General features: G+C 41.1%; 2 protein-coding genes across 7 annotated transcripts in view; one reads left to right on the top strand and one right to left on the bottom strand.

Annotated features, from left to right (window-relative positions):
- The window catches only part of HABP2 (hyaluronan binding protein 2), a 79556-nt gene extending 64123 nt beyond the window's left edge, over nucleotides 1-15433 (top strand). For both annotated transcript variants that reach the window (XM_026799767.2, XM_074545260.1), the window contains exons 2-14: nucleotides 150-186; nucleotides 5047-5181; nucleotides 6259-6366; nucleotides 6787-6903; nucleotides 7229-7348; nucleotides 7983-8154; nucleotides 8590-8678; nucleotides 8808-9039; nucleotides 9939-10084; nucleotides 10423-10557; nucleotides 12064-12209; nucleotides 13069-13269; nucleotides 14853-15433. In XM_026799767.2, coding sequence (XP_026655568.2) covers nucleotides 180-186; nucleotides 5047-5181; nucleotides 6259-6366; nucleotides 6787-6903; nucleotides 7229-7348; nucleotides 7983-8154; nucleotides 8590-8678; nucleotides 8808-9039; nucleotides 9939-10084; nucleotides 10423-10557; nucleotides 12064-12209; nucleotides 13069-13245 — 1584 coding nt within the window. In that variant the 5' untranslated portion in view covers nucleotides 150-179 and the 3' untranslated portion in view covers nucleotides 13246-13269; nucleotides 14853-15433. The remainder of the gene's footprint in view (nucleotides 1-149; nucleotides 187-5046; nucleotides 5182-6258; nucleotides 6367-6786; nucleotides 6904-7228; nucleotides 7349-7982; nucleotides 8155-8589; nucleotides 8679-8807; nucleotides 9040-9938; nucleotides 10085-10422; nucleotides 10558-12063; nucleotides 12210-13068; nucleotides 13270-14852) is intronic.
- Nucleotides 12411-27335, bottom strand: part of NRAP (nebulin related anchoring protein) — a 49504-nt gene continuing 34579 nt past the window's right edge. For 4 of the 5 annotated variants that reach the window (XM_074545259.1, XM_074545258.1, XM_074545256.1 and 1 more), the window contains 13 exons: nucleotides 27042-27239; nucleotides 25442-25546; nucleotides 24324-24422; nucleotides 23378-23482; nucleotides 22906-23013; nucleotides 20999-21310; nucleotides 20071-20175; nucleotides 19307-19405; nucleotides 19085-19189; nucleotides 17460-17567; nucleotides 16488-16799; nucleotides 16092-16244; nucleotides 14502-14912 (listed from right to left, as the gene is read on the bottom strand). In XM_074545259.1, coding sequence (XP_074401360.1) covers nucleotides 14811-14912; nucleotides 16092-16244; nucleotides 16488-16799; nucleotides 17460-17567; nucleotides 19085-19189; nucleotides 19307-19405; nucleotides 20071-20175; nucleotides 20999-21310; nucleotides 22906-23013; nucleotides 23378-23482; nucleotides 24324-24422; nucleotides 25442-25546; nucleotides 27042-27239 — 1911 coding nt within the window. In that variant the 3' untranslated portion in view covers nucleotides 14502-14810. Of the gene's footprint in view, nucleotides 12954-14501; nucleotides 14913-16091; nucleotides 16245-16487; nucleotides 16800-17459; nucleotides 17568-19084; nucleotides 19190-19306; nucleotides 19406-20070; nucleotides 20176-20998; nucleotides 21311-22905; nucleotides 23014-23377; nucleotides 23483-24323; nucleotides 24423-25441; nucleotides 25547-27041; nucleotides 27240-27335 lie in introns of those variants that run through there. The other variant, XM_074545257.1, reaches the window with a different exon arrangement.

Genomic DNA, 27335 nt, shown 5'->3' on the forward strand with positions numbered 1-27335 from the left:
TCAGTTAGCTCCAAAGTGTGGGGGGGGGAACAGCCTTATCTGGATGTCCAACATTAGGGGCAAACAGAACTTTGTACTGTAAGCAAAGCTCTGTGCTGGCTTCTGTTTTAACCAGAAAATGACTCTCTAACCTTTATTATCTCATGCAGGCTACCCATTCTTCCCTCTGGGCCAACACGATGGAAGGTAAGTGGTTTCAGTTTCATCATTTCAACTTCTGCCTGCCACAAAACTGAGAGGCTGGCAACCTGGTTCATCAAGACCCTTTCCTAGTCCCCAGTGCTGAATTATTTTAACTTCATGGAGAGCCTTGCTGTGCTTAAAATATGGTCTGTGATCAAGTAGAAAGTCTGTTTGACTTTGGAAAGGTAATATGGTGGGTGCTTTCAGACCTTCACGTGTGCTGCAGGAGACAACAGTGCATCATGTCCCAGCCAGGAGTGTGTCTGACACACTGCAAACAAAAACAGAGGTACAGCAGCAGTACCAACGTGCAGCTGATCCCAGGGTTCTCCTGGACCACACCTGCAATTCTCAATTCTGCCCCAAACCATGACTGTTCTGCCACTCTCTGCCTTCCTGGGCTTTGGGGACCAGTGGGTGACAGTGGCCCATTGTCTGGAGGAGAGGTCATGGTGCTGGGCTGCAAACCTCACAGAAGGATGAACAAAGACCATAGCTGGGGATCAAAACTGGAGGTCAAATAAATGAAGGCTGACTTTCCCCTGCAGCATGCAACTAACTGTGGAACTTATCTCTGCAAGGCTTTGCCCCAAATGCTAGAAGATTCAGAGACAAGCCCATGCAAGTAAAAATCATTAAAGGCTGTGTCGCATTAAGATGTTGATCAGGGAAAAGCTGTGATGAATATTGTGTGAGAATGTGTAGGATGTGTGAGGATTTGTATATCCTTTCACAGCCTACATGGTCCATGTAGAAGATTATGTTTTTATTGATAAGTTTAGTATTTTTGCAGGTAAGCCCTGCTTTTTCTTCTCTTGATTTCAATGGCTGAGTTTATAATGCATATCTAATTAAATATCACAATAATTTTGCTGATTTTCCTGCAAAAAAATATGGTGAATTTTAATATACCCTCATTATTCATCTGCATTCCTGTTCATTTCAGTGGTATTTGGGCTTTCAGGTCAAACCAGAAATCTTATCTGTCATACAGCAGTGCCCAAATCAATGTTGCTGTTTTGTGTGTAGAAAACAAATTTCCAAATCATTTTTATGTCTGAGCTCAGTATTTGGGCTCTGCAAATATTTGGCCACAGTCATGCACTTGATTCAGGGTTTACACAGCCTTGTGCAAACTGGTTGATCTGCCTTTTGATGGTAGCTTATCTCTTTAACAATTTCTTTAACTCATTCCCTGCCTTATGGTGTATGGTCGTTACATCTGTCCCCTCAGTGTTCCTACAATCTTCTCCCCATCCCCCTTAAAGTTTCCACTCCTTCAGCCATCACGTTTCCCCTTCACCCGCATCCATCCCTCTGAGGAAAAAAGTGCTGCAAAACTGCTTTTAAGTAACAGCCACAAAACTATTTGAAAGGCTTTCTGGCTTTGTTGTTAGCTGGTCTCCCTTCTTTCTGAAGCTGCAGCTACTCCCAGCCACAGCCTGCTTGGAAGGGAGGAAATACTGTGAGGTCTCATCTCTGCAGAAGTAAATGGGGAATATCTCATTATTTAAAATACAGTCAGGATTTCAGCCTCATAAAAATAACACTGCAATAATCTCAGAGCTGGGGACAAAAAGTATTTAGGGGGGTGGTAGGAAAACTCATCCTGCTTAAATTAGGCCAGATTTCAGTCAGTCTCCAGAGGTTCAGAGAGCTTGAATAAATGCTGGGTACTTTCTGGCACTCTTGATGTGTGTTGGCAATAGGCTTTAACTCTGCACATCACTCATCTTGACAACTGCAGTCCAACAAAGTTACCTCGCAATTCAGGTCACCCGATGGCATCCTAATGCATCACTTTCCCACTTGGAACATTAGTCATCACTTGATCCAGGGAAGGTTTTGAAACCAGTGTGACTGTCGGCGTTGGGGTATCTGTTCTCTCCGTAACAGAGAGCCCGTGTCAGCTAATGAACAAGGGGATATTGATCAGAAATCCATCGCTTGATTGACAGCTCTTGGCAATGTGAAAAACTGCAGATGAAAGCTTGCACAGTTTAAAAGATCACCCAGACCTCAAAGCTGATTTGAAGCTTTAAAAGTCAATCTCTGTCTATCAATTATGGGGGGATTTTTTGTACTACACAGAGGAAAGTTATTCTTTGAAAATTTGCATGCAGGATGTCTAATTTAATTTCATGTAATAGTCACATTTCAGTGACAAATGTCAGATCACTGCTTTTTTAAGCACGTTAAGGTTTTCCAGCACTTACAAAGAACGAACACTCTGATTTAGTAATATGTTTAAATCAACCAGTGTATCAGACTTTGTGCTTTAATTATGTGCTCAGATTAAAAAAAGTGTTGTTTTTGCTTTACTAAACCTATGGCTTGTTATGAATAATTTAAAAATTTGGAATGGGAGCACTTCTTAAATAAGAGATGTGGAAGCCAAATAGTTATTTAGTGTCAAAACAGTGATAAATAAGAAGACATCTCTTAGTTTGATATCATATGCCCCAGTGAGGGTTTTCTGGTCTTTGTTTTTCACTGCTTCATGCAGCTGGAGCAGCTGGGAGATGGGAAATATCACTCATGTGACCTGTAGGAGCTAAGTCTGTTTCTCAGTTTCATGAAGAGGGATAGCAATGGGGAAAGCAGGGACACTGGTCATTTCTCAGATCTGCTGCACTCTTACATCGCCTTGGCTGGTCTCCTAGGTAGTAGCCTCAGCTTCCTGACTCCCATATCCACATGGGGGACAGGGTACCCAAAAGGCTTTGCTCATGTCTTCTGAGCCCTTTCCACATGCACCCTGAACTCCATGCCTTGGCCATTAAATTTCTTGAAATGGTAATTGCCAGCCCTTGAGGTGATTGCCCAGGGTTGCCTGTTTTATCTCGGCCCTGGCTACCTGAAGCTGCCCTCTTCAAGGGCAGCTGGGTGCCAAACTCAGCAGGTGTGCTATAGCCTCTCCCAAAACTGCCCCATCAGTGCGCATGGGGGATTGTGCCCCCAAACCTTGTGAATTACATCTTGGCCATCTTGTTTACAGAACAGCTGAGCTTAAAAATCATTCATAACCTGTCAAGTGATTACATAAGTATTCTTAATAAATGATTAATCTGTTGCTAGAAATCATGCCAAACGAAAGTCAAATGACAGTAGTGTCATTTCTTAAAAACACACACAGAGCAGTTGGCTTAAAAACCAGGATAGATGATTCTGCAATGGCTTAGCTATTTTTCCTCATTCAGGGCACTAATTTTTCCTCTGTTGACTCAGGAGAGTCCTCTGTAAAGCATGGTGGCATGTTTGCACTGTGCGTTTCGCAGCTATTGCTCCCCTGTTCATCCTTCATAACTTTAAGCAGGTATATCTTTCCATAAAAAAGGATACCCCATCCTTCAGACAGGAATAAAAGCCAGAATGCCCCTCTAAGATTCTGAAAATAAACGGGATACAAAATCAGACTACTTCAGACAGTTCCCTCAACCTCAAGTCGTTTGCAAAATCTCCTCTCCAACAAAGTGAACTTGGAGGCTGCATTTCAGGCAAAACTTCCTTTTTGTTTTTCTTCCTTAACTACATCACATTAATTTTAATTTTTTTCAGTGTAGACAATGTCCTTATCTTTCAGCAAGATCCTTCTGTTCCTCAGCAAGGCGTACACTTCTGCAACACTTGCACATAGTTGAGACTCGGCTCCTGTGGAAATAATGAGCTGAGGAAAAGGAGTCTTGACTTGACATAGCAATAAATGAGGTGAAACTTTCCTCTATTTTTTTTTTTTTTTTTTTGTGAGAAACGAGAGTTGGCATGTAGGAAAAAAAAAAAAAGAGAAGAAAAAAAGACGGTTCTATTTTAATATGAAATATAAAACACCCATTGTACAAACGTGGAATTTCTTTTTTTCAGAAGCAAAGAAAGAATAAAGATAAAGGCTGCAAGTGAATGAATGAGGAGAGAAAACTAAGATAATGCAGTCGATAATCAGTTCAAGGCAGAGCATTATCCATGGGGCCATCGGTCCGGCCCTAGGGGAGAGCTTTTTAAAATGTCTCTGTACGTAGCTTAGCTTTGCTCATTACCATAGCTTGTCTTTGAAACACTGGAGTGGCTTCCACTGGCAAGAGCTGTACCTGTGGCAGGAGCCGCCAGTCCACTTTAATCAAACACCCCCTGTGTGGTTGGCAGAGCCGCGCTCCCCGCGGGCTCCATGAGGGCTCCGGCCCCTGTAGGCCGCGGCTGCAGGGGCAGGGACGGGCCCCTCAGACAGCACATGGCTGCAGTGCCAGGCCCTCGCTGTCAAAGGCCGCTTTGTGGGTCAGAAGTCACAAACTCATGCAGGTGGATGACTGTCCCCCCAGTTGCTCTTGGGATGGGACTCTGTGTCCCCTCACACAGCAGGGCCTCCGTGCTGGGGAAGGCCCTGCCTCATTCTCTGCAGCAGCGGTGATGGTCAGCAAAGCAGTTGGACAAAGAAAATCCCTTCTTCTTATAGGAGCTTAAATCTCTTTTTGTGCTGGTACCAGCCTCATTGTCAGCCCTGGCTGTGGTACCACACTCCTTACGCCTTTGCCTGGAGAGCCTGGCCTGCATTCCCTCTGGAGCATACTGGCTGTCACCACAGGAGCCAGCTGGGCAGCCAGAGCCCCAGTGCGCCTCAGGAGCATCCTCGAGGGCAGCACTGGGGCCAGCTGTGCTCAGGTGAGCTCTGCCTATGCCAAGGAAGAGCTGAACAGCATCTTTGGTCCTCAAGATGGTTACTAAACCCCCTGACATCCCAAATCAGCTGAAAGGGAAAAGTACTGTCCATCTCAGGAATAACTTCTTTCACAACTTGTCTCCTTCCAATTTTAATTCCTGTTCCAGTTTTAATCCTCTGTTCTTTCACTCTCTTCTCACCCCTCCCTGCAGATGAGACTGAGGACTATGAGAACTACGAGAATTACTACTATACAGAAGCAAATCAGGACACCAACCTCCAGCAGGAGCTCTCGGAGGAATTTAGCTGGATGGAGACATCTTTAGGCGACTTCGATTACAGGAGAGGTACCTGTCAGGGGTGGGCAGGAAGGCAAGGAAGGGGTAAAATCTCAACCCTATGCTTGAAGCATGAGTGTGGCAGGCCTGGCTGCCAGCCTGCTCTCGAAATGCCTGCATCAAAGGGATGAGTTAGGAGAATTGTTTGCAATGTTCTTCTTTGTATTTCCCTTGTAAGGATCCTGTGTTTTATCTCCAGGTTTCACAGGGTGGATTCTGATCATGCAGAACATTTCTGATTGCTACTACAAAAAAGCACAGGCTTATTTGTCTATAGACACTGTAAGATGTAATTGCTGTTTTCATGGGATGTGTTCTGTATTTATGCTAGGAACCAAATGTAGAGCAAGTTTTTTCTTTTTTTTTTTTTTCTTCTTTTATCAGTTGCAGAGGTTTTATTTCATTTTCATTTTTTTGTTTTGCTAAACTTCAGGAGAACAGGAAAGGATGCTAGAGATTGCTCAAGGGACTCAAAAGGGGAGGCAGGGAAGTTGCCTGTAACACTCTCCCAGCTATCCCCTGGTACAAAGCAGCAGAGCTGACTTTGGGCTGTCTCCAGTACCAATTGCTCCTGATCTGCAGTGGAGATGTTAAGCACAACATAAGGAGCACCACATGAGTGACTTTAGCACGTGCCAGCTCCCTTTAGGCAAGAGCCACCCAGAGGTTTGGTAGAGTCTAATGGTAGTGGATGGCTTTTCCAGAGGAGATTTAATGCTATGTTCCAAACAGGACATTGCCAAATCCACATCACTCCAGACTCAGTCCATGAAGGCAGACTCAGTCCAGAGACAATGCCACAGAGACAAATCTATCTCTGATCAAAGGAAGGGACTTGCCCCATTACAACTCTGTAATAGGGGAGTAGAAGATCTCCAGACCCAAAGCTATGAGCCACTGCAGCTTGGAATAAACTCTGCAGCAACTCATACCACTCCTGTGGTGCTGAGTTGATGCACAAGCACAGCACTTGTTACAGAGTATGCTGTGCCCAGGAAGACAGACTCTGACAACAACAAAATGCAAGAAGAAAAAGTAGGTGATGAAGGTTGAGATGCTGAAGGATCTCCATCCTTACCTCTACAGACTCATGCTACTCCAGCCCCTGCAAGAATGGTGGTACGTGTGAAGCCAAGGGAAGTGACTTCAGCTGTCACTGCCCCAAGCCATATGGTGGGACTACATGTGAAAAAGGTAATGGCTCTTTTGCTAACCTAAACTCCTCATTTTGGCAGATAATGCTACTGTTGAAACTTTATAAACCTGCTGTTTGCTGAGCTGAGTGCTCTGACAGCCCAGAGCAGTCATGTCCACAGTTCTTAGGACCTCATCCAGGCCAAAGTCTGTCTAAAGAGCATCCAGTGAAATAAACTTCAGGAGTGCAGAGAGTGCTCCTCTATGCCCTGCAAGATGGGAAGTGGGGAGCTGCCCACTGGTACCACAGATTTTTTGCCATAGATGCTGTGAACAAGATGTGAGACCCAGAGTCCACATCTGCCAAATGAAAGCTTCCTTAGAGCATCAAAGGAAGGCACCTTCCTGTGATCCCTGTAAGGGAACAGCTCCTGTGCACACACAAATGCTGATGATGTACTTTATGTGTGTTTTCCACAGTGGAGGACATGTGTCTGGAGAAGAACTGCCACTTTGGGGACTGCCTGATTACATTAACCCCACCTTATTTTAAGTGCAGCTGCAAGCCTCCCTACAGAAGACCCTCCTGCCGGCGTGGTGAGCACTCAGCTGGGCACAAATTGTGGTGGGGACAGCACCATGGCCAGTCTGCAGTGGGAAATCATTCACTGCAGAGGGTGATCCTGCCCTAGTAAAGCTGCAGCTCCCATCCATCACTGGCCAATGATGAGTTATGCTTGATTTGCAGGGTGGTGGTTCAGTCGCTGGTAAAACCCCCAGAGATATGTGTTTTACAAGATTTCATGAGAACTTAAAGCCAACAGGCTGAGTGGGAGCTCTCCCCAGCTTCCACTGGGCATGTGAGTGTCTGTGTAGGGTTCAGCACATTGACAACGCTGTTCTGTGTTTTCCACATTGACAGCATTCAAACAGTGCAGCCCAAACCCTTGCAAAAATGGAGGCACCTGCATACGGAACAGATACAGATCAAAATTCACCTGCAAGTGCCCTGAACCTTTCAGAGGGAGATTCTGCGAGATCGGTGCGTCACAGCCCCTCAGGGGGAGGGGTGAACCTCCAGGGAGCAGGGGCTGCTTCCCCCTGCAGCCAGACCATCTGATGCTATTCCTGTAGCATCCTGTGCTGACTTCCTGTCACTGCTCCAAGAGCCTGACTGCACTCGGGCACCGGGGACCTTGGAGAGAGGGTTAGAGGAAGAGGCTGACTTCTGCAGCTACTGCTGGCAAAGAGTTCCCATCTTGGTGTTTTCTAAGTATGCTTTGGCAAGGTCCCACTGGTACATGGGTAGTGAGGTCCAGAGGTCCTCAGAGGTTACACATCACAAGGAGAAGAAATGTCAGGATTTCCTTAAACATTCAAAATCTGATGTAGTGAAGATGCCTGCCCGTTTGCCTGTGACTCCCCAGGCTGAGGGGACTGCTTCTGATGGGTGACATTTGAAGTCAGTCAAGGTAGAAGATGGACAGATGTTGGGACATTATTCTAATTTCTGGCCGGTTCACAATAAGGAACATAATTACTTGGCCCAGTAGGTACTTTTGATCCTCCATAAAATGAATGTAGGACAAGGAAGGGAAGGAAGAGGAACCACTTTGAGCAAGGAGCAACACAAAAGTCATTTTCATAAGTTCATTTCAGTCATTGTCTTTCTACAGGACCAAATGATTGTTATGAAGAGGACTCCTCTACTTACAGAGGTAGAGTGAACCAAGCAGAAAATGGCAGGACCTGCCTGCACTGGAATTCCCACCATCTCTTGGACCATCCTTTTAATGCCTTTATGGAGGATGCTGACACACATGGCATTGGTGAACACAACTTCTGCAGGTAATATTTTGAAGAAGCAGCTGTAGAGGTCTGTGTCAAGACAGGTCCTTGAGGACAAACTGCTCATGAATATGAGAAACTAATGGTCTAAGATCTCACATCTTTTTAGACACTGTCTGCCCATAAAACACCAGAATGTTAGAGATACCTTCTCTAACCATGCTGATATGAGGCTTCCAGAAGCTGCCCTCTTTGTTTTGAACCAGTCTCACATTTTTCTTATGGCTAAGATAGGGAGTAGGCATGGCAGGAGTAATATGGCAGTACTGTATGCCTTGCTCAGGCATCTTCTGTGTCAATCTTATGAAATATTATCTTTTGTTCATCTCCCATATGGGAACATGAAGCTTCTCCCTTAGAATCCTCAGCTCCTTCACTAGTTTCATGGAGATTTCCCCATTCCTACTGGCTGATTCTCTTAACTGTTCCCTTCAGGAATCCTGATGAGGATGAAAAACCCTGGTGCTACATCAGGAAAAATAATGAAGTGGATTGGGAATACTGTGATGTTTCACTCTGCGCAGGTAAAGAATTAGAATCAAGCGATTTGATAGCACATAGGTGGTCTAGAGCAGTAGGGGACTCCCTGCTGCTTAACTCTTCCAGTCTGATATTAACTCTGCATTATACATCTGCTGTCTCTTCCAATGCAGCTGAAGAGACCCCAACAGAACCCCCTACAGACCCCCCTGAAGTATTCCAAACATGTGGACAACCAGAAGTTCGTAGGACACTCAAGAAGATCTATGGTGGATCCAAGGCTACACCTGGAAAACATCCCTGGATGGCATCTCTGCAGATACAGACTCCAGATGGGAATAAACATTTCTGTGGTGGAGTGCTAATTAAATCATGCTGGGTTCTTACTGCTGCACACTGCCTTGAGTAAGTGCATGTTCTATCATTAGGGTAGACAAATGTATTAAAATCTGGAGGGCTAGTAAAGGCAGCTTGGTATCCAAAATATTTGCAATCAAAATGATTGCTGGGAGTCAAATTGAAAGGAAAAACATATACGCGGACAGAAAAAAAAAATACATGCAAAAAATGGTTATATACTTGAAAATGGTGCTTGCTGAAATAACAAACTTAGGCACCACTTAAAATGAGCTGAAAAAAGTTTTGTGAGAGGAAAAAAGGAGGAAAGTAGGAAGACTTTGCAATGTGTAAAAGAAGAACTCTATGCAAACCTCAGGAGATATTGGGATGCCATAAGCAACATCACCTATTACATCAGAATTAAGTTCTTCAAAACAGTCAAAATATGTGTGTAGCTTTAATTTTTTTCTGTGTCAGCTAGCTTAGAATACTACATTTCCTCCAACATTTTTATTGAATCAGTTGGAAACCACCACCCTAGGAAACAATTCAACAAATTTGTTTGAATTGAAATTATCTGGAAATAATTTCAACAAATATAATTTTAAATATACTCAGACACTGGCAAGCAACTCTACTGCCATGGCTACATGAGCTGCCCTTTGTCATCACTGCCACAGTAATAGATTGTGTGCATACTGCTACTCTGCCCTAAAAGGCAAAGAAAATCAGCTTAATTACAGCTGATTGCAGGTTAAAATCACTTTATTTCATAACTGCAACAAGTTAAGAGAACATGCATTTTCCAATATCACTATTTTCTTATCTAAGCCTTCCTATAATGATTTTAGGAAATCTTCTGGCCAAGCTTTACAACAGAAAGAAATATCTTGAGTTCCTGTTACTGAAACCGCACCCCCACTGATAAAAAATTTCTGTACATAAATGACTTTTTTTTTCCCCAGAAACCTAGAAACAAAGATCCAAGTAGCCCTTGGCAAGCAAAACCTCAAGAAGAAAGAGGACCATGAGCAAATATTTGATGCAGTGGAAGTAATTTTACACGGCAAATACAGAGAGGAGGCGGGTCGTGCCCTATACAATGATATTGGTAAATCCTTTATTTGATACTCACATGACTCACCTCCAACCTTTGTTGCTTGAAGTGCCTCTCTCCCACCAAAGTGAATGTAAAATTCTTATTGATGCTATGCTCTACAAATAATCAGGCCAAATTTTGACTTTGACCTGCTTGAATCTTGGGATGTAAATTGTGACGGGCAGGCAGAAGTCACTGCTCAGGAGGAGCCAAACAATGGGAGCAGGTCCAGCATAGGGGGGCAAATGGGATGTTGGGTTTATGCAGCTTGGCATGGTAACAACTGCTAACAATAGTTAGGGATCAAAATTAACTCCAAATATTTTTGTTATTGTTTATCTCCTCTCCAGCACTGCTTAAACTGCAGCCTGTTGATGGTTACTGTGCAGTGGAAACAAAGTATGTGAAAATAGCATGTCTCCCAGACTTCTTCCTTCCTGCTGGGACTTCCTGCTTCATTGCTGGATGGGGTGACACAGAGACAGGTATTTGTGGGCTAACTGGATTTTGGTGGGTACTCTAGTGGCAAGGTGGGCTGCTACTTTCAGTAGCAATTTCCAGACACAAATGAGGATATAGACACTGGTGAAACCAAGACATGGAATGAAAAAATAAATTCAGCTAAACCATGCCATGCAAATTACTCATTAGCAGAAATCTCTAACTGCTAAATCAACCAAACCTGTTAGAGTTCTGATAAGATGCCAGATGCATTTTTTAGCCTGCCATCCAACTCTCCATGTCATGGTTTTATCTGAAGCCAGATACAGAAGCAAGTATCAAGAGAGGCTATCATATAGCTTGTGTGTTTCGAGACAGTACCAAGAAAGACAGCAATTTTCACATGGTTTTCCAGCCCATTGGGTAGAATAAAGCTTTTTGGAAGCAGCATCTGGACCCTCAGATGTACTGAAAAATAAAAAAAAAATTCCAAGCTTTTCAAGTTCAACCAGCTCTATCCAAAAACCTTTCTTGCCCATGGTAAATCCTAAGAGGAGAAATTTTTATGCTTAAAAAATGATAATGGCAATTTTCTGGAAGATGCATTTTCTCATGTTCTGACTGATGTGTTGCTGTGAAGCAGCAGAAGGAAAACCTGTCACTGAGGCTGCAGTAGGTGTCCTAGTGCTTAGTGACTGAAACAGCCTGATACAATCCATGGGACTGAATTCTCCCTTCACATAACTCCCATTGAAGTGCACAAGAGACAAGTGTGTTCATTTGATCAGAATGCACCAACAGAATTTAATGGACTTATTTTAAAGTTCCAAATAAAGTCTCTCTTAAAAGGATAAGGGGGATTTTATGGCTTTTCCCCCCAACAAAGAATATCAAGTACCCTGTACGTGTTCAAACTAAATGGCTCCTTCTATGAGCAGAGCTATTATTAGCATTTCAGGAAATCACTGCAGAAATGGAATATTTCCTGAAACTCAAGCAGAACCAAACTTATAAACCACCTTTAATTATCTACAGATGTAGTACTTTGAAACTAAGGCTATTGCCTTTAGATGTCAAGTTATGTCTTTAGATTCACTGTAATTAATCATTGCCCTTAAATATTGTATGATTTTCAGTTTTCATCTGTTTCATTAGCTTGCATGTTAAAGCATCTAATAGAACCAGTCTGAGAAGCGCTGAGCAGCTCAAAGTCCCACGGGGACCTCTGGGATCTGCAGACAACCAGCACCTTGGAAAAGCAGGATTACACAGAGAGAGCTGATTGGAACCAAATTCTGAACACCTGACTTAACTTTAATTTAGACAACAACTCTGTCCTGAGTGAAACTTCAGGCTCCAGCTCATCGGAAACACATTATTTCAGCCAGATAGTTCTTTCCTTCCCAGGCTAGAACATGCATCATCCCCCCTTCTCTTGCCCCATCCCGGTTTTTTTGCCCAGCAAGCTTGTATTTTGAATAAAAGACAAATTTTGAATATGACAGGAATGAGAAGAAAGTGACTCCATTTTTTTGGTGCACATCCCATAGGTGACCCATCCAATCAGCTGTTAGATGCCAATGTCAGACTGATTTCACAGAGGAAATGCAATGAACCCAAGTTACATCAAGACAAACTGGATGATAGCATGTTTTGTGCAGGACGTCTTCGGAAACCCGGAATCGATTCTTGTCAGGTGTGTGGCTTTTTCTAATTTTTTTTGTGTAAAGGGTCAGGCAGTGCAGAACTTTGGCAATGTGCTGCATATGTACCTGTTCTCACATCAGCGTATTTCAACAGCCTTTGTGCAATACACTTTGAGCTGTACATCCTTAGAGCTAATATTGCCAGTGTCACCTACAGGCAGATCTGTGGAATCAAGAGACTTCTGAGGCAGTTTGTCATAATAACATGAAAACTTGCTCTATTTGTTTTTCCTCAGTTTTGTTATGGCCTCTACCTTGACTGCCAATTCTAATCTGATTTTCACTATCAGAGCTAAGATTGCAAGGAGTCAGTGTTGATGTTTCTTTTTATTACAGCTAACACAAATGTGAAACAAGTTCATACTTATACCATTGAAAGGTAGGAAACAGTTTGGACAACACTTCCTAAGGTGAAAATGACCACTGTAAAGCATATTTTGCAATAGAAATCAGAAACAAACAAAAAAAAAAATGCAAGTAAGTAACTCAGGCTATTTTGAGGAGTGTGAGACAGCTTGAGTTTTCATTAATGCCAGGGATCCCATCTTTATCTTTCTGAGTTCAGGCTCTGAATTCCTCGTACTTTCACGCCTGGGAAATTTCATGTGACCTTGTCAGATTTATGTCACAGACTAGAAAAAAATTAAAACTTACAGCCAAAAAGTCTGGTATCATTTGACCTGGTCACAGAACTGCAAGTCCACTTAGGGGCTAAGCAGCATCTGATGGTACATCTGTCAGAAAAAAAAAACCATCATTACAGCTTCAAAGTCTTGTGATGAGAGAAGCATTCTGATTTTGGTTACTATTTTGCTTCATGCTTTGAACATGCATGCTTTCCTTCCTCAGGGAGACTCTGGAGGTCCACTGACTTGTGTAGCAAATGGCTCCTACTACGTTTATGGCCTTGTGAGCTGGGGAGAGGGATGTGGGTTAAAAAACAAGCCAGGAGTTTATACCCAGGTGACAAAATTTGCCAGTTGGATTAATGCTGTAATTCAGTATTCATCAAGGTCGCGTCAGTAGGAGAAAGCTTTGGAACGACAAATGGTAAGTAAGATTAAGAGTTTTACTGGTTTTATTCATTCCCTAAATGCCTCATCTTGGACAAAAAATATGGCTGATATTTTCTCATGACCTGCATGGGATATCCTTCATCATCATCTTGAAAATAGCCTTACGAGTGTTAGCTAGAATGTCAGAGACAGTTTTTCTGTTGCGGGCTTTGAAATAAGCCCACTTTTTTTAGCTGAACAGATCAGAAAGTAAAGCTACTCCATTTCTTCCCCAAACAATGAAAGGCCCTGATATGTTTCTAGATCTGCTTTTCAAGCTGTGAAAATTCTCCCAGCTCAGCTGCTGCCAGATATTTCCTCTTCCCCTCACGCTCCTGTCTAAGGTGTGTTTTTTCTCCACTCATTGGACCCTGACACCTCAAAGCTATCGGTGTGTACTCTTAAAGCCAGTACCATTTTTCACACACATAAGAATCACCATGGGGCTGAGTTTGCAAGATTGCAGCCATTGGAATTTCCTGAGGAGAGAGGATCAGTCAGGACAATTATTTTTAAAAGCATTTTGTGGGTAAATAACTACAAATTTTATTAGTGATGTATTTCATATCGATAAGCCAAACAAACTTTCAGTACTAGAATTACCCACTTTATTCCTGACTAGAGAATAATGACATGCTATGCTCCAGATCTACAATGGTTTATATGTCCTTAACCAGTGAGAGCTAGTAGTACTAAATGCTACTAAAAAATCTGTCTAAAGTCACTGGATAATTTGAGAGTTCTCATAAGATGTCCCTGTCAGATTGTGTAACTTTTGCCCAATGATTCGGCACAGAAATTTGAAAAACAGGGATTGGTATTAAATGAGGATATAAAGAACAGACTTGTTTGTGAAGAGTCAATTTCTTAAAATAGTGATTGAATTCCAAGGTTTACAACCTTCTCTAAGCAGCTACCTAATCTTTCAATAGCTGCAAAGAGTAATTCTGAATTTGTACTGCTGCAAAGAGTAATTCTGATTTTTCACTTTGGAAGATTTGAAAAAAAACTGAAGAACTTATTGTGACCTGAATACAGCCTGATAGTCTAGAACAGATTCCCTGAGCCTGCTAGAAGACCTGCCTTTGGCAAAGTCAGTGGTAACTTTTCTCCCACTGGCCTTTGACTCGTTCATCTCTTAAACCACATGAATTGTGCTTTTGTACTCTCTTAGTCAATGGTGCCAATATTCCAGGAACATAAAAATCTCCAAAAATTACAAACATGGAATAAGAGTCACCTGATTTATTCATTATAAATTATTTAGTATTCTACCATCCATGATACAAAGCTGAGCCTGCCAGTACTAATTTCATTTACAGCCTTAAATAAATAGCAGAATCTGTAATACATTCACTGAGAAATCACAAAGTATCCACACAAAATTAAAAAGATCAGTTATAAATTGCAATGTTTTGGCTACCTCTTAAAACAAAAATTCTTAAATGCCATCTATTGTGTTTCACATAAACCTGAAAAAGCTACAGGATTTGCAGGACAAGATGAAAATCTATTTATGTTATGTCATGTTTCTGTTTACTTCTGATAAAGCTGCATTTGCCTTCTCTTGACTTGCAGAATTTCTGAAGCATCAGGATTGACTCCAGCTTGCTGAGATCCTTCTGAGCCCAACTGGTCCTGTAAAATCACAATCCAAAAAATTGTGAAACCTGCCAGTGGATAGGGGAGGGCTTAAACTATTATTCTATGACAGTATTTTCAGATTAAAAATTACACAACTGGCAAAAAATAGAGGAAAATCTAAATCACTCTTCTGCAGAGAGCGAATTTCTGCTGTGGAGAAGTGCAAAAAATGGACCTGCTCATGTAAGTTAGATACCTCACATACCAAAGGACAAAATGTGCTCAAGTCCTGGTTTCTATTTTGAAATAAGAAGCAAACCAGCAAACACCTGAGTTCCACATGGACTGCACACCTGTAGGTTTCCCTGGGACCGTCATTATCATACCTTTGACTTATGAAGATATTGCTACTAATCTCAGTAACAGTAGCTCCCACTGTCTCCATTACTCAACCTTAGTTTTCACTTATTTCCTGAGTAACTTTTCAGATGGGAATGTAAATCATGGGTATGTATTGTTTCTCTTAGTCTGGATTTCTTACCAAAGTTAATAATTAAACAATCAAAGTGTTTGAAGTGCAGTGCTTCTCTTTTCTTGTAGCTGAATGGTTCCTAACTGTAAGGGCTATGAGGTTCCTGTATGGATTTCTGCTCTCTTGTACTGGGACACTGCAGACTGGGAGTCATCCCTGTGACAGAAGGAAAGCCTGGAAGATTCCTGCTTGTAATATCTTTAACCTTGGGGTGGCCAGAGGCAGAGGAGGCTGGAGCATTGCCCCTTTGCACCAAGCATCCCACAGCACATATTATCTGTCAGGAGCCTACACTCAGCCTGTCAATACGGCCGCCAGTGGAGATTACATGGCAACACTGAATTACATGGCAACATGTGTTTCCTGATGAAATTAGGAAAAGAGAATGGGAGTCGCATGGGGAGTCCCTTCTACCTCAGCTTCTGCTTTCCTCAGAGGTACTAGGACACTTGGAGATCTTACATCATCCACAAGTTGGGGAAAACACATCCTGACACGACACTGCTGAATTCCCTTCAATGGTTCCTTCAAATTAAGATGTACGCTAAGGCACAAAGCTTCACGAGAGAAGTGCACATATCCTGTTCAGGTAATAGGGAGAGCTGTAGACTCCAGGGAGCATTCAAAAGTGTTAGACAGGATGTGTGCAGGTAAGGAGCAGAGCTGTGGGGATTTGTGACAAGATGGTTTGCTCTACTTACAGCTCCAGGTCTGTACTGAGTAGAAGGCTGCAGCAATCCCATTTCCCGAAGGTATGCCAGTTCAGCAGCTCTTCTTGCCATTTCAACTTTGTGGGAGCCTGGGGGAGTCCAGCCAATGCCTCTGAGCCAGTTCAAGTCAGACTTGTATTTTATCTGAGAGAATAAACATGCACCAGGATGTATTATTTTGTTGAGCTCTAACCAAATCACATGCCCTGGGTACTCAACAGAGAGCATATAAAGGAGCAGCAGGGTCAACAATAAACAAATTATTCATTTTTAGCTAGCTGACTGTGGTTCTTTCAAGGTGATCTTGTTGGCAGGTAAGGTTAGCAAAGGAGATTGCACAGACAGCCCCCAGCCCAGGGGAGGACCATGTCACTCAGCCACACTTACATCACTCTGCAGCTTGTAGGCCTGCTTTGCGTGTTTCACATTTAGCTGCTCAGGGTCACAAGTGTATTGGTGCAAGGGCTGCCTGTAATTAACATTGCTTGCAAGCTGCTGGCTTCTCTTGGCATGGAGGAATCCTGGCTGGTTGAGGTGACTCTGGAACTGTGCCATGTTTAGGGCGCAATCACTCCTGTACTGGAGGTCGCTCTGGAGTTTCCCCACTCTGAGGACATGTCTGATTTTGGGATCATCATTTGCACTGAGGAATCCAATCTGCTGGCCTCTGTCTCTCAGGAAGGCTTCTCTGTATTTGTACTGCAGGAAGTACAGAGGAAAATCTCATTTTCACATTCAAATTACCTTCAAATTCTATTATGAAATAACTTATCCTCCTCTGCCTATCAATCATGTTTCCTGTAGTGCACAAAGACTGAGGGTTTGTTTGATATCAAACCACATCTCCTAATCTAACAAGACACTTTAGAAGAATTACTTTTGTGCTCATTTTTAAAGGAGTGGAAAGACTTAGGGGGCCCAAAATGCTCATCTCTCAAAAGTAATCAGAGATCCTCCTACTGTTGCACTCTTGGGTACACACAATACAGAGCTCAACCAATGAAGCTCCTCCATCTTTAGCTTTCTTGCCAGCTGTGGTCTTCAGTGTTCAAAGATAACCCACTTTATCCTAGACCATGCTTTAACTATTCATAGCCTAGTATCTATATTATTTGATTAAATCATAATATGTCTTCTTCCCAAGAAGAGCTCTTGGCACATAAGAACAGCCTGGTATTGGACATTATTAATGGTAGACTTTAGTTGGAAATCTTTGCACTTAACCAGCACTTTGTTTCATTGGATCACCAATTTTCCATACCAGAATAATGTTCATTCATGTCAGACTTCACCCATTTTTGCAGGATGGGGTGGCTTGGGAAGAGGGTTGGGAAGTGTTTGAAACAGAACAATTCTTACATCACTGGCAATCTCTCTTGAAGCCTTTGCTGTCTGGAATGGGATGGCGTCAATCCTAAAATCATAGCCAGATGCCCTTGTCTGTTCCCAAGATGTTTTATACAATTTCTGTGTTGAAAAGAAAAGAACAAAAAAGTCATTTCCCCCTGCAGTTTCTTAAATGCAGTCCCATAACTGCAATAATAAATGTTTTATCCTACTGGGCTTATTTGTATCAAGAGTCATCAGTACTATCTCCAAGGTTTTGATCCAGTTCTATAGCACTTCAACTTCTTTTCTATTCACCATAATGATAAAATGCCTCATCTGAAAAGTGCCACCAGGGTTTCCTTTTGTACTTGAATGTGGTTGTTTTTGATGTGATTTAATTTCTATTAGAAACTGTGATGCATCAGTCACATCAATATTGCATTGATATTGCCCTTATTCTCTCTTTTGATGCATCCACTGACAGTGTCTTGGGTTTCCTGGCATCCTAATTTCAATACCAGTTATTTCAAGCTTTTCAAATGATCCTCCTCTCTATCCCCAGCCACATGTGGCTTCATTAACTCATGTGGAATAACAGCCGGTTCTAATGTGACTTTGAGGCTGTGAATCACATTTACATCCTGAAGAGAAGTTGCTCTAGATTTGGTTCTTCTTCCATTAGTAGCTTTCTTAAAATAGCTTACAGTCTGCAGGTCCTACTAACCAGCCATGATATCTTAGCTGACACTTTTAGCTGTCCCCTTCTGATTTTATTCATTTGCTTTCTGTAAGTCTTTGATTCACCCCTCCTGGGGTTTGTGACCATAGGAAAAGGAGCACAAAATCCACTCCACATTTTAAGACAATCTTCTGTTTCACTGGTGGCTGTACTGCTAGGTGGTAATAAATTTAAAAGTAAATTTAGATGCCAGAAATCCTGCAAGACAGCCAGGGCAGAAGCAATATAAGCATCACTGTACACCCTGCTGACAGGAATAACCTTTCATTTGTGTGCAATCCTTGCACATATTATTTGACTTTTTACATTTTCCTCTATTGCTTCAAAATGTAATTTCTACTAGTTTCTTTCATCTATCTCAAAGCTCCTAACAAACTAAAGTCATTCTGACCCTACAGGTAAAGACAACAGCTATTTAGTCAGGGAACAGGACATTAGGAATAGACTGAGTTCCTCTGTATGAGATAATGTGGAAACAAATTCTCTTTAAACTAATTCCCCTCACTGATTCAGTTACATCCAGATTGACGACAACTACGCCTAAGGGATCATTTAAACACAGTGTTGCAGTTTTAGAAAGGTAGAATACATAGTCTAGGAAAGAGGATTCTCCCTCCTCCCTCACCCAAACAAAACAGAAAAGGTTTTAATGTGTAACTAATCATATCTATAATGAAGGTTTGAAATCCTTAATAATAGCTTACTGCCCTAGAAAATTAAATGAATGCTCAAAAGAAAAATTAGCAGACTTTACCCAACTCCCCCAGCCCAAACCTAGCAACATGTTGGCTGTTCACTGCCTCTGGCTTATTTTAGTTCTGGTCAGGCTCAGAGAACTTGGCTTCTACACACATGAAGGTTTTTATTTCCAGACAAGTTTACCAAGCCAGCTGCCCAGAGGAGAAGGTTTACTTACATCACTGATGTAGAGTGCATTCTGGCGGGCTCGGATGAAATCCGGATGATCGGGAGGCAGGGTGTACCTGTGCCTGTCTTCAGAACCTCCAGCCTTGTACAGCCTCTGTGGGGCCAAAAGTCATTGAATGCAGGTCATACTGGAAGCAATGTCAAGAGCAATTCTTTCATCCATTATGGTACAGCAAAATTAAGGTCACTTATACATTAGAATGAAACCTACGTCATTGCACTGGAGGTAGCTGTTTTTGGCATGAATCAAACTCGGAGAGTCAGCCACAGCAGTGAACTTCAGACTTTCTGGCTTCTGACGGTACTTTATCTGAGAGGGGCAAGAGGCAACAAAAACAAACAAAGGAAAAAAACAGGAGATGTTTCTGTTAATGATATATGACAATTCCAGGAATGTGTTAACTGGGGTAAAACATAAAAGACACTTTCCTGAGGCTGCTGTTCTGCTTTAGACTCAGTTGCTCTTTCAGCTAGGGACTGGGGATGCCTTTGTATCAGGCACAGGACTTTTTTGTGAGTGTGTCTATGTGAGTGTGTGCACAAAAGACTTCCCACTAAAATTGACATGCAAAAAGCTTTTGAACACTATGCTTTTGACAGCTCATAATTTTTCTCCATTAATGCATGATTCTGAGCAGGCAAATGCCCCTTCATTGTGGTTGTCAGTGCTGTATCTTTCTACACAACTTCCATAACCACCTGCTTAGAATTTCATAATGGAGTTTCCTGCATTTATTTATTCCTACATGTTTTGCCTATACTCTTGTGTTTCATTTGGAATGGAAAATATTCAGCAGGTGTCACACAGTGGACTTGTGTCTCCCATACTGCTTCTTGGTAACTTACACCTTGTATAAACAGGCTCCCACATCAAAAGGAAATGATAAGCTACATTCGTAAGTGTCATGTAACGAGGAGCCTTGATGGTAAACAATTCCTACAGACTTGCTATCCCATGAAAGATTTATCAGTTACCTCACTGATGAGCTCTCCAGCCTTCTTTACACTTTCTATCTGCGGAGATCTCAGAGCCATCCAACCAACTCCTTTCATGAAGTTCAGGTCTGATTTATAGCGATGCTGTTGAAAATGAAAATCGTTAACTATCAGTTTTGTATCTGCAGCTATTAAGGTTTTTTAAAAAACTCCCTGGTTCATATTCACATTTGGAGGTATTTCATTTGCCATGCACATATCAGATCGTAAAGCCAAACTGTTTGCATTTGTTCGTTCCACCAGGAATTAAATAATGTATCATATGCAAGTTACAAGAGAAGGCCCCATGAGTGAATTAGTATGACTCAAAGCAGTAAGTAATAACCTGTTTGTACTGGGCGTAAAAGAATCTCTTTTGAAATAATTTTATGAGGTGAGTACAAGTCAGGAATACTAATTATTTTATCTGGTTCATGGTTCCTCGTTAACCCCATTTCTAGGAGGACACATTACTCTTTCTTTACTTACATTAAAGGCTTGCTTTTAGCTCCTAATCTATTAAAGAAAATCAGGCAGACCCAATAAAAAGTGAAAGTCAGCAAAGTGCCCACAATCCCAACAATCCTGACTTCACTTCGGAGTCATGGTGTCTCACTGTGTGACTTTACTCCAATCATCCAACCTTCATTTTTGTTCTCCCCTATATGTACAAAGGACATGACAATCAACTAACTCATGTGTGCTGTACATTACTCTACTAGGCAGTGAGGGTATCAGGCAAAACCATCATCACCATTTGTTTGGATTCCTGATTTGGTGTTCCAAAGGTGAGAGCCAAGTGGTGAGGTTCTCCCTCACATCCTGTCCAGTCCCTCATCCTATCTTGTCCCTCTCCAGGCAGGATCAGGAGTAGCCTGAGCTACTGGTACATCCTGCTGCTGAGGCTGGTCCAAAAGAAAGATTTTACCTCACTCTGCAGCATATGGGCTCTTTTGGCCCATTTCATCTTCATGTCTTCGGGAAGTGCTGTAAATTCATGGAGTCTCTTTCTATAGTCTTGATCACTTGCTAAGGCTTGGGCTTTTCTGGCATGGACAAGATTGACCATGTCCATGGGCAGATGAAACTGGGACCACACATCTTGGGATCCCTTCTTATACTCTTGTTCACTCTGTAATTTGGCGGCATGTAAGCAGTGCAGCAACCTGGCATCATCCAGAACACTTCTGACACCAATGCATTTTCCTCTCTCCATCACAAAATTGTGTTTATATTGGTACTAAAAATTTAGAAAAAGGGAAAAGAGAAAATGTGCCAAATTTAGACCAGCTATTCAAAATAAATAAGATAAATTACTAAAACATCTATATTTTCTGTAATACCAGTCAAGGTATGTAGCAGCAGAAAGCAATTGTTTGAATATCTCATTGCTCTCAAATTTAAATACCACAGGAACTGCAACATTAAAGTTAAGTGCATCTCATTGCAATTTCTGAATATGCCCAAAACATTGATCATGTTTAACCTCAAATCATGTACTTTTATTATCTCTCTAAGAATTCTATTCCCATCAGAATAGGGAATGAGAATGTGAGAGAAACAAACAAAAGACAGAAGAAAAAGAAATCTATACAAAAGCAAAACACCATGCACTCTGTAGCCTTCAGATTTGCAAATGCCACCCAGCTATTTTAAAGAGTAAATTCAGTTTTCCTGGAAAGAATAAGAACCAGCAACCCCTCATTCTCATCTTAGCTGGGACTATGACTCTCCCTGTGATCTTGCATTTATCCTCTCTGTGAAATAGTGATGATGATGATAATGCTTATTTATACAGCATCAACAGGGTGCTTAGAACTTTAAAGGGAAGGCCTGGGCCCTGAAGAGTTCATAATGCAGTTGAAATGGGATAATAACACTTATCTACCACACAAGAGAGTTGTGGGGATTAAATTACAGCATCTAATGTTTATAAAGTGCTTCCAAGATGAAGGGCCAAATTCAGATCTGTTGTAAGTGGATGTAATTCTATTACAGACTTGTACCCTCTAGAGCAGATCTGAAGCTGTAACCAAAAGCACTCTGCAAAATATGGTTAAGTATATATTATAAATTACAACTAGAAATGTTTGCTTCATTAAAGAAACAGGTGTGAAATATATTCATATTTTACCACGTAAGAGATAAAGTATGCAACTCAGTACTACATAAAATGAAGACTTTTTCCATCTTCCTAGAATTTATTAAATATCTTGTGAAGAAGGGATGAACTTATGCTTTCTGAGAAATGGGTACCACCATGTCTGAGTGCTTTGCATACAACAATCTAAATTATAGGATATTTATAAGGATAAGATGACTTGTTTCTTCTATTTTAGAAGTTAAGGGGGTACATATTTATAGGAATTTGCACAGATTTTTACTTCCTAACTAGACAGGGAACTCCTGGTTTTTGGAGATTCAAAGAACCCTCAGCTTTTTCTGACTTCATTTCAATTTGGAAATACTAAATAGTTCCAAAAGTCAGCTCTAAACAGAGTGCACAGAGTTAGTGGGCAGTTTATGATATAAGGAGCCAACAGCCTGAAAAAGAGAAGAATCCCTTTTCTTTCTGTTTGCAAATACTTTCATTCATTTGCCATTTCCCACTGGAAGATGTTTAACCTGGCTTGGTTCCCGATTGCAGCAATTCTTCCTCTTCTTTTTTTTTCCTAATTCACACAAAGCATCTCATTCATAAGTAATATATTCTGTCTCACACTTGTCTCACATGGTTATGGAGTTGCTTTAATTCAGTAAAATCTGCTTTAGACATTGTTTTACATGAAGTTAACAGAAATTAGGCAAGAAGGGAGGTTGAATCATTCAACTCACATCACTGGCAATTTCTCTGGAGGCCCTGGCAGTCTGGAACGGGAGTGCTTCCATTGTCAGCTTGTAGCCTTGAGCACGTAGATTATGCCAAGATTCTCTGTATTTTGCCTAAAGTAGGAAAGGCACATGTAGACTGCTTTACTTTTAAATGCACAAAGGAACAAACAAAGGAACCATCTTTCATTTGTTATTCTGTGTTACAGTCTCATTCTTTATAATCAAAGGATTTTTTTTTTAAATTATCTTTGGGAAATCCTACTAACTCAGACAAAACATGTCTCGTTCTTTATGTAGATTTAATTTACTCACAACCGTATATATGCTAATGAAGATTTAATTTGATTATAATCAAATCAAGGAAAGCATAAATAGAATAGACCTCAAATTTCCTCTACTTATTCATCTTCTTTGCCACTGCACAATTCATCCTGCATCTGAAATAAGTTGTAAGAAATACAGAACAAATTCTTACATCACTGAGGTTGGCTGCATTTATTCTTGCCCGTGTAAACTCTGGCAGACCCAGTGTTGGTGTGTAGTGATGCCGACTGTCCTCTCCTGCTGCTTTATACAGGCGCTAGAAAAGAGATCAAAGCGACAACTGAAATTAATTTTCTCTCTTGTTTCAATAATACAACAGCAGTACTTAAGTTGATAATGATTGTGACAACTGTAGTCAGCCATCATTGAAAATAGCTGAGGATATCATTGAAACTGTGAAGTTTTTTTCTGGGCATAAAGATGTGGGGCTTTTGCTGGGCATAAGGCATATTTACTAAATATTACTAATAACTACTAACTAATTTTTATAAATATATGATGATGCCAAACCACTACATCCTCAGCCTTGCATTGTTATATTCCCAGCAAGGCAAAAGTAGACCTAAGAATGTCAAGGGCAACATGAATGTGTGTGAAATAAAAAGGCAAATATTTCTGGCAGACTGGGCATATTTTCTAGCTTGAATCTTTTTCTTCAAGTTATTATATATGATTTTGATAATTTTTCTATAGGTTTTGGGGTTTTTTTCAGAATTTAGACCAGTGATTCTTCTCTAAAAAAGAAAAGGCTCTTTGAGAAGCCCTCAAAGATGGATCATACTATGCAAATGAGTTCCCTCTAGAACACCCCACATTCCTGTTTTTTGAGTCTCCATTTCATACAAAAAACTTGATAATGGAACTCTGTTGTTTGGATACTATGTGAGCTTTTTGAAAGAGACTGAATTGAAAACGGTATTAAATACTTGAAAAAAAAAAAAAGTGATCTAACTGTGAAAAAGCACAAACCAGTGATGCTTTCACCTTTTTTTGATGCATTTTGCTTTCAGAACAGGGTTGTCTCTTTCCCAGTTCTCCATCCCCAGCTTGCTGCATTTTGAAAAGCATATTTTCTGATTCACGTTAGGAGAGCCTACCTCATTAGCAATCATATTGCTGAATTTTGCATGAAGGAGGCCAGGAGAGTCTGTCACCGATGTGTACTTGAAGGAATGTGGCTGCTGACGATATTTACTCTGAGTTCACACACAAAGAAAAATGAGCAGAATAAGTAAATTGCCTTGTCAGATAAGGGATTTTTTCCAATTCTAGTGGAATTTTACTACTTCTTGTGCTTAAAACTCTAGTTTGTCTATTGATCCTTAGACTAATTTACCTTTTGCTATTCTGAGTTAGGTGCATTCAAATTTCACAGGGAACATGAAAAGTAAATAAGGAATAAGACATGAAAGAAAAGCGCTGCCATGCTGAATATGCTGAAAACAGTAACGAGATTATTTCATCCCTTGGTGTCATTAACCCAGGGTAGTGGAATTAAAGCAAAGGCAATCCAGTCCAGAGAGAGAAGAAGCTGCACAAACCTACTAGATTTTTTGTGAAAAGGTTTCACCTGGCCTGTGGTCTGATGCCAGAATTGTGAACTAAATGACTACAAGATCACTGCAAGCAGGAATTTGTTCCTTAGAACACAATTCCTACTTTTCTTCATTTCACATCTATGTGAATATAGGCAAAAATGCAGGATTTAAAACTATGAGAGACTGTACAAAGAGAACATGACAGATGAAATAAAAGTCCAGTTACAGAGGAAGAAAAACAACAACACACAAAAGCAGCAGGTGAAAAAGAAAACTGACTGTAAAACAGGTGTAGAGATGAGGACCCTGTAATATTCTGGGCACTGCACAGCTCATTCTAATTTTGGAGAAATAATACAAGGTATTTATTACAGATAGGCACAGCTTTACTTTTATTTGAAAAAGCCCATTTAAATTCCTAAATAAATAACATAAAATAAATATCTCCTGGGTCTGAAACACAGGAGAAAAGACTTGCAAAATAAGTTAGCAAAGTTTGCAAAGCCTAAAACTTCATCAGGTTCACCCATCTGCAGTTAGGACACGAGCGGAATGATCAAACGCAAGGGGAGGGAGTCTAGCATTATCCAGTGAGTCACTTTGCCAGCCCAGTCTAATAGAAAGACATCTGGCAAACTCTTGTTCGTAGTGGAGAAATCAAACCCCTCTTTTGTTACCTCGCTGATGAGTTCAGAAGCTTTCTTCTTCCCTTCAATCTCCAGGGCCCCTGGGGTAATACATCCAACGCCTCGCATAAAGTTCATGTCAGAGCGATATAAATTCTAAGGAAAACCAAGCAGAAGTAATTACGAGTTTGCATTTGAGATGCCCTATATTTATTCACCCAAAAATATGCAATAACTCCATTAAAATTAGTATTTACCACAGAGAGTTTGTACACATTGCCCTAAGATCTTGTGTTTATGAATGTGTCTGTGTGAAAACAGCCCTGGCAGATCTACAGCACAGATGCAGGATTCTGAGGACTACTGAGCCTCATGAACACCAAATGCTACTTGAACTTCTGTCTTCCATTTCTAACCTTGAAAAAGCTTTTTTTAGGTACATGAATTTTCTTCATATATAATACATAAATCACAGGTAGATACTATTGATTTATAATTTTACATAAAATAAGACCAATTTATAAAAACATAAGAAAATATGGGTTTTTTCTTTCTCTTTTAAGTAAGAGAAACTGCAGACAAACTAGTCTTGATTTCTAACAGTTCTGAATGGTCATAATATAAGCAAGGAACACTAAGGAAAAATAGCACTGAACCACTGCATACACATCATTAAAATATTTTCCAGACCACCAAACCTAGCACTGACTCCTTGTAAATATTAATATTTCAAAAGTTACCAACCAGTTCTTGATAAATACATTATAACAATATAATATCATTTCATAATGAGATGGATGAAGAGTAGGATGGATGGAAACCTGCCTCAGAATCTCTGATTATGTGCGTTTCATCCAAATTAGGATTACACTTGTTTGGACGCATCCTGTCATCTCTAAGTCTGTTTGCTGATATGTTAAGGTGATATATAGTAGCATTTTGTGGCCAGGTAGGTTTTTAAGATACAGCCCCTCCTGAGGTCTGCAGGGGCAACGTGATCTATGAAAAGCCCTTTGTTCAAGGCTCTGCCTACAGATTAGTAAGGCATTATTTAGTTAATTTTACTCAAGACTATGTAGGGAGTTAATCTCATCCTTAGAATTTCAATGGATGTGTCTTGGGCCAGAGCTTATAAGTATCCTACAAATTCAATCTTTCTTGTGAAAATACACATGAAATTTCACCCAGATCCAAATCAAGTTGTAGATACCAGTTGGTAAAGGGTTTGCATTGTTAGAAAGACCTTAAAAAGGGTATTTTTACCAACTGTCCAATCATCCTCACTTGCAAATCCTTCTCTACCCAATCGTCAAAGACTACTTTATCTCTAGTTTCTACTAGACTTTATTCTTTCTACTATTCTATTCAACTATTCTTTCTTTATTCTTTCTACTGCTTTATCTCTAGTTTCTCTAGTTTCTACTAGACTTTATTCTCTAGTTTCCACTAGATACTCTAGTAGTATCTCTACTACACATTGTTCCACTGCGCAGCGAGACAAACACCTCATTCCTCCACGTAATCGAGGGGGAACAGCCATTGTTTATCCCTCAGCTCTGCCCAAACACTTGCTGCCAGCTGTCACGAGCTGGAGCAGAGCTGTTTTGCCCCAGAACCGGCAGGAAACACCGCAGTGACACGCTGCAGTCACCTCACTCTGCAGTCTGTGGGCATTCTGGGCGCAGCGCAGCCTCACGTCGTCGGCCAGAGCCGTGTACTGGTGGAGCAGCTGCCGGTACTCCTGCTCGCTGACCAGCGACTGCGCCCTCCTGGCGTGCACCAAGGGCATCATATCCAGAGGCAGGTGGAACTGAGACTTCGTGTCCTCAAAACCTTGCTTGTATTTCACCTAACAAGCGAGAAAGAGATCACATAGATATCGCAGCAAAGTAATTAAAATTCAGGTTTTGATCAGGAGAGACGTTCCTCGTATTTCTTCCATTTT

The sequence above is a fragment of the Zonotrichia albicollis genome, chromosome 7 (genome assembly GCF_047830755.1).
Source record: "Zonotrichia albicollis isolate bZonAlb1 chromosome 7, bZonAlb1.hap1, whole genome shotgun sequence".
Taxonomy (NCBI): Eukaryota; Metazoa; Chordata; class Aves; order Passeriformes; family Passerellidae; genus Zonotrichia; species Zonotrichia albicollis.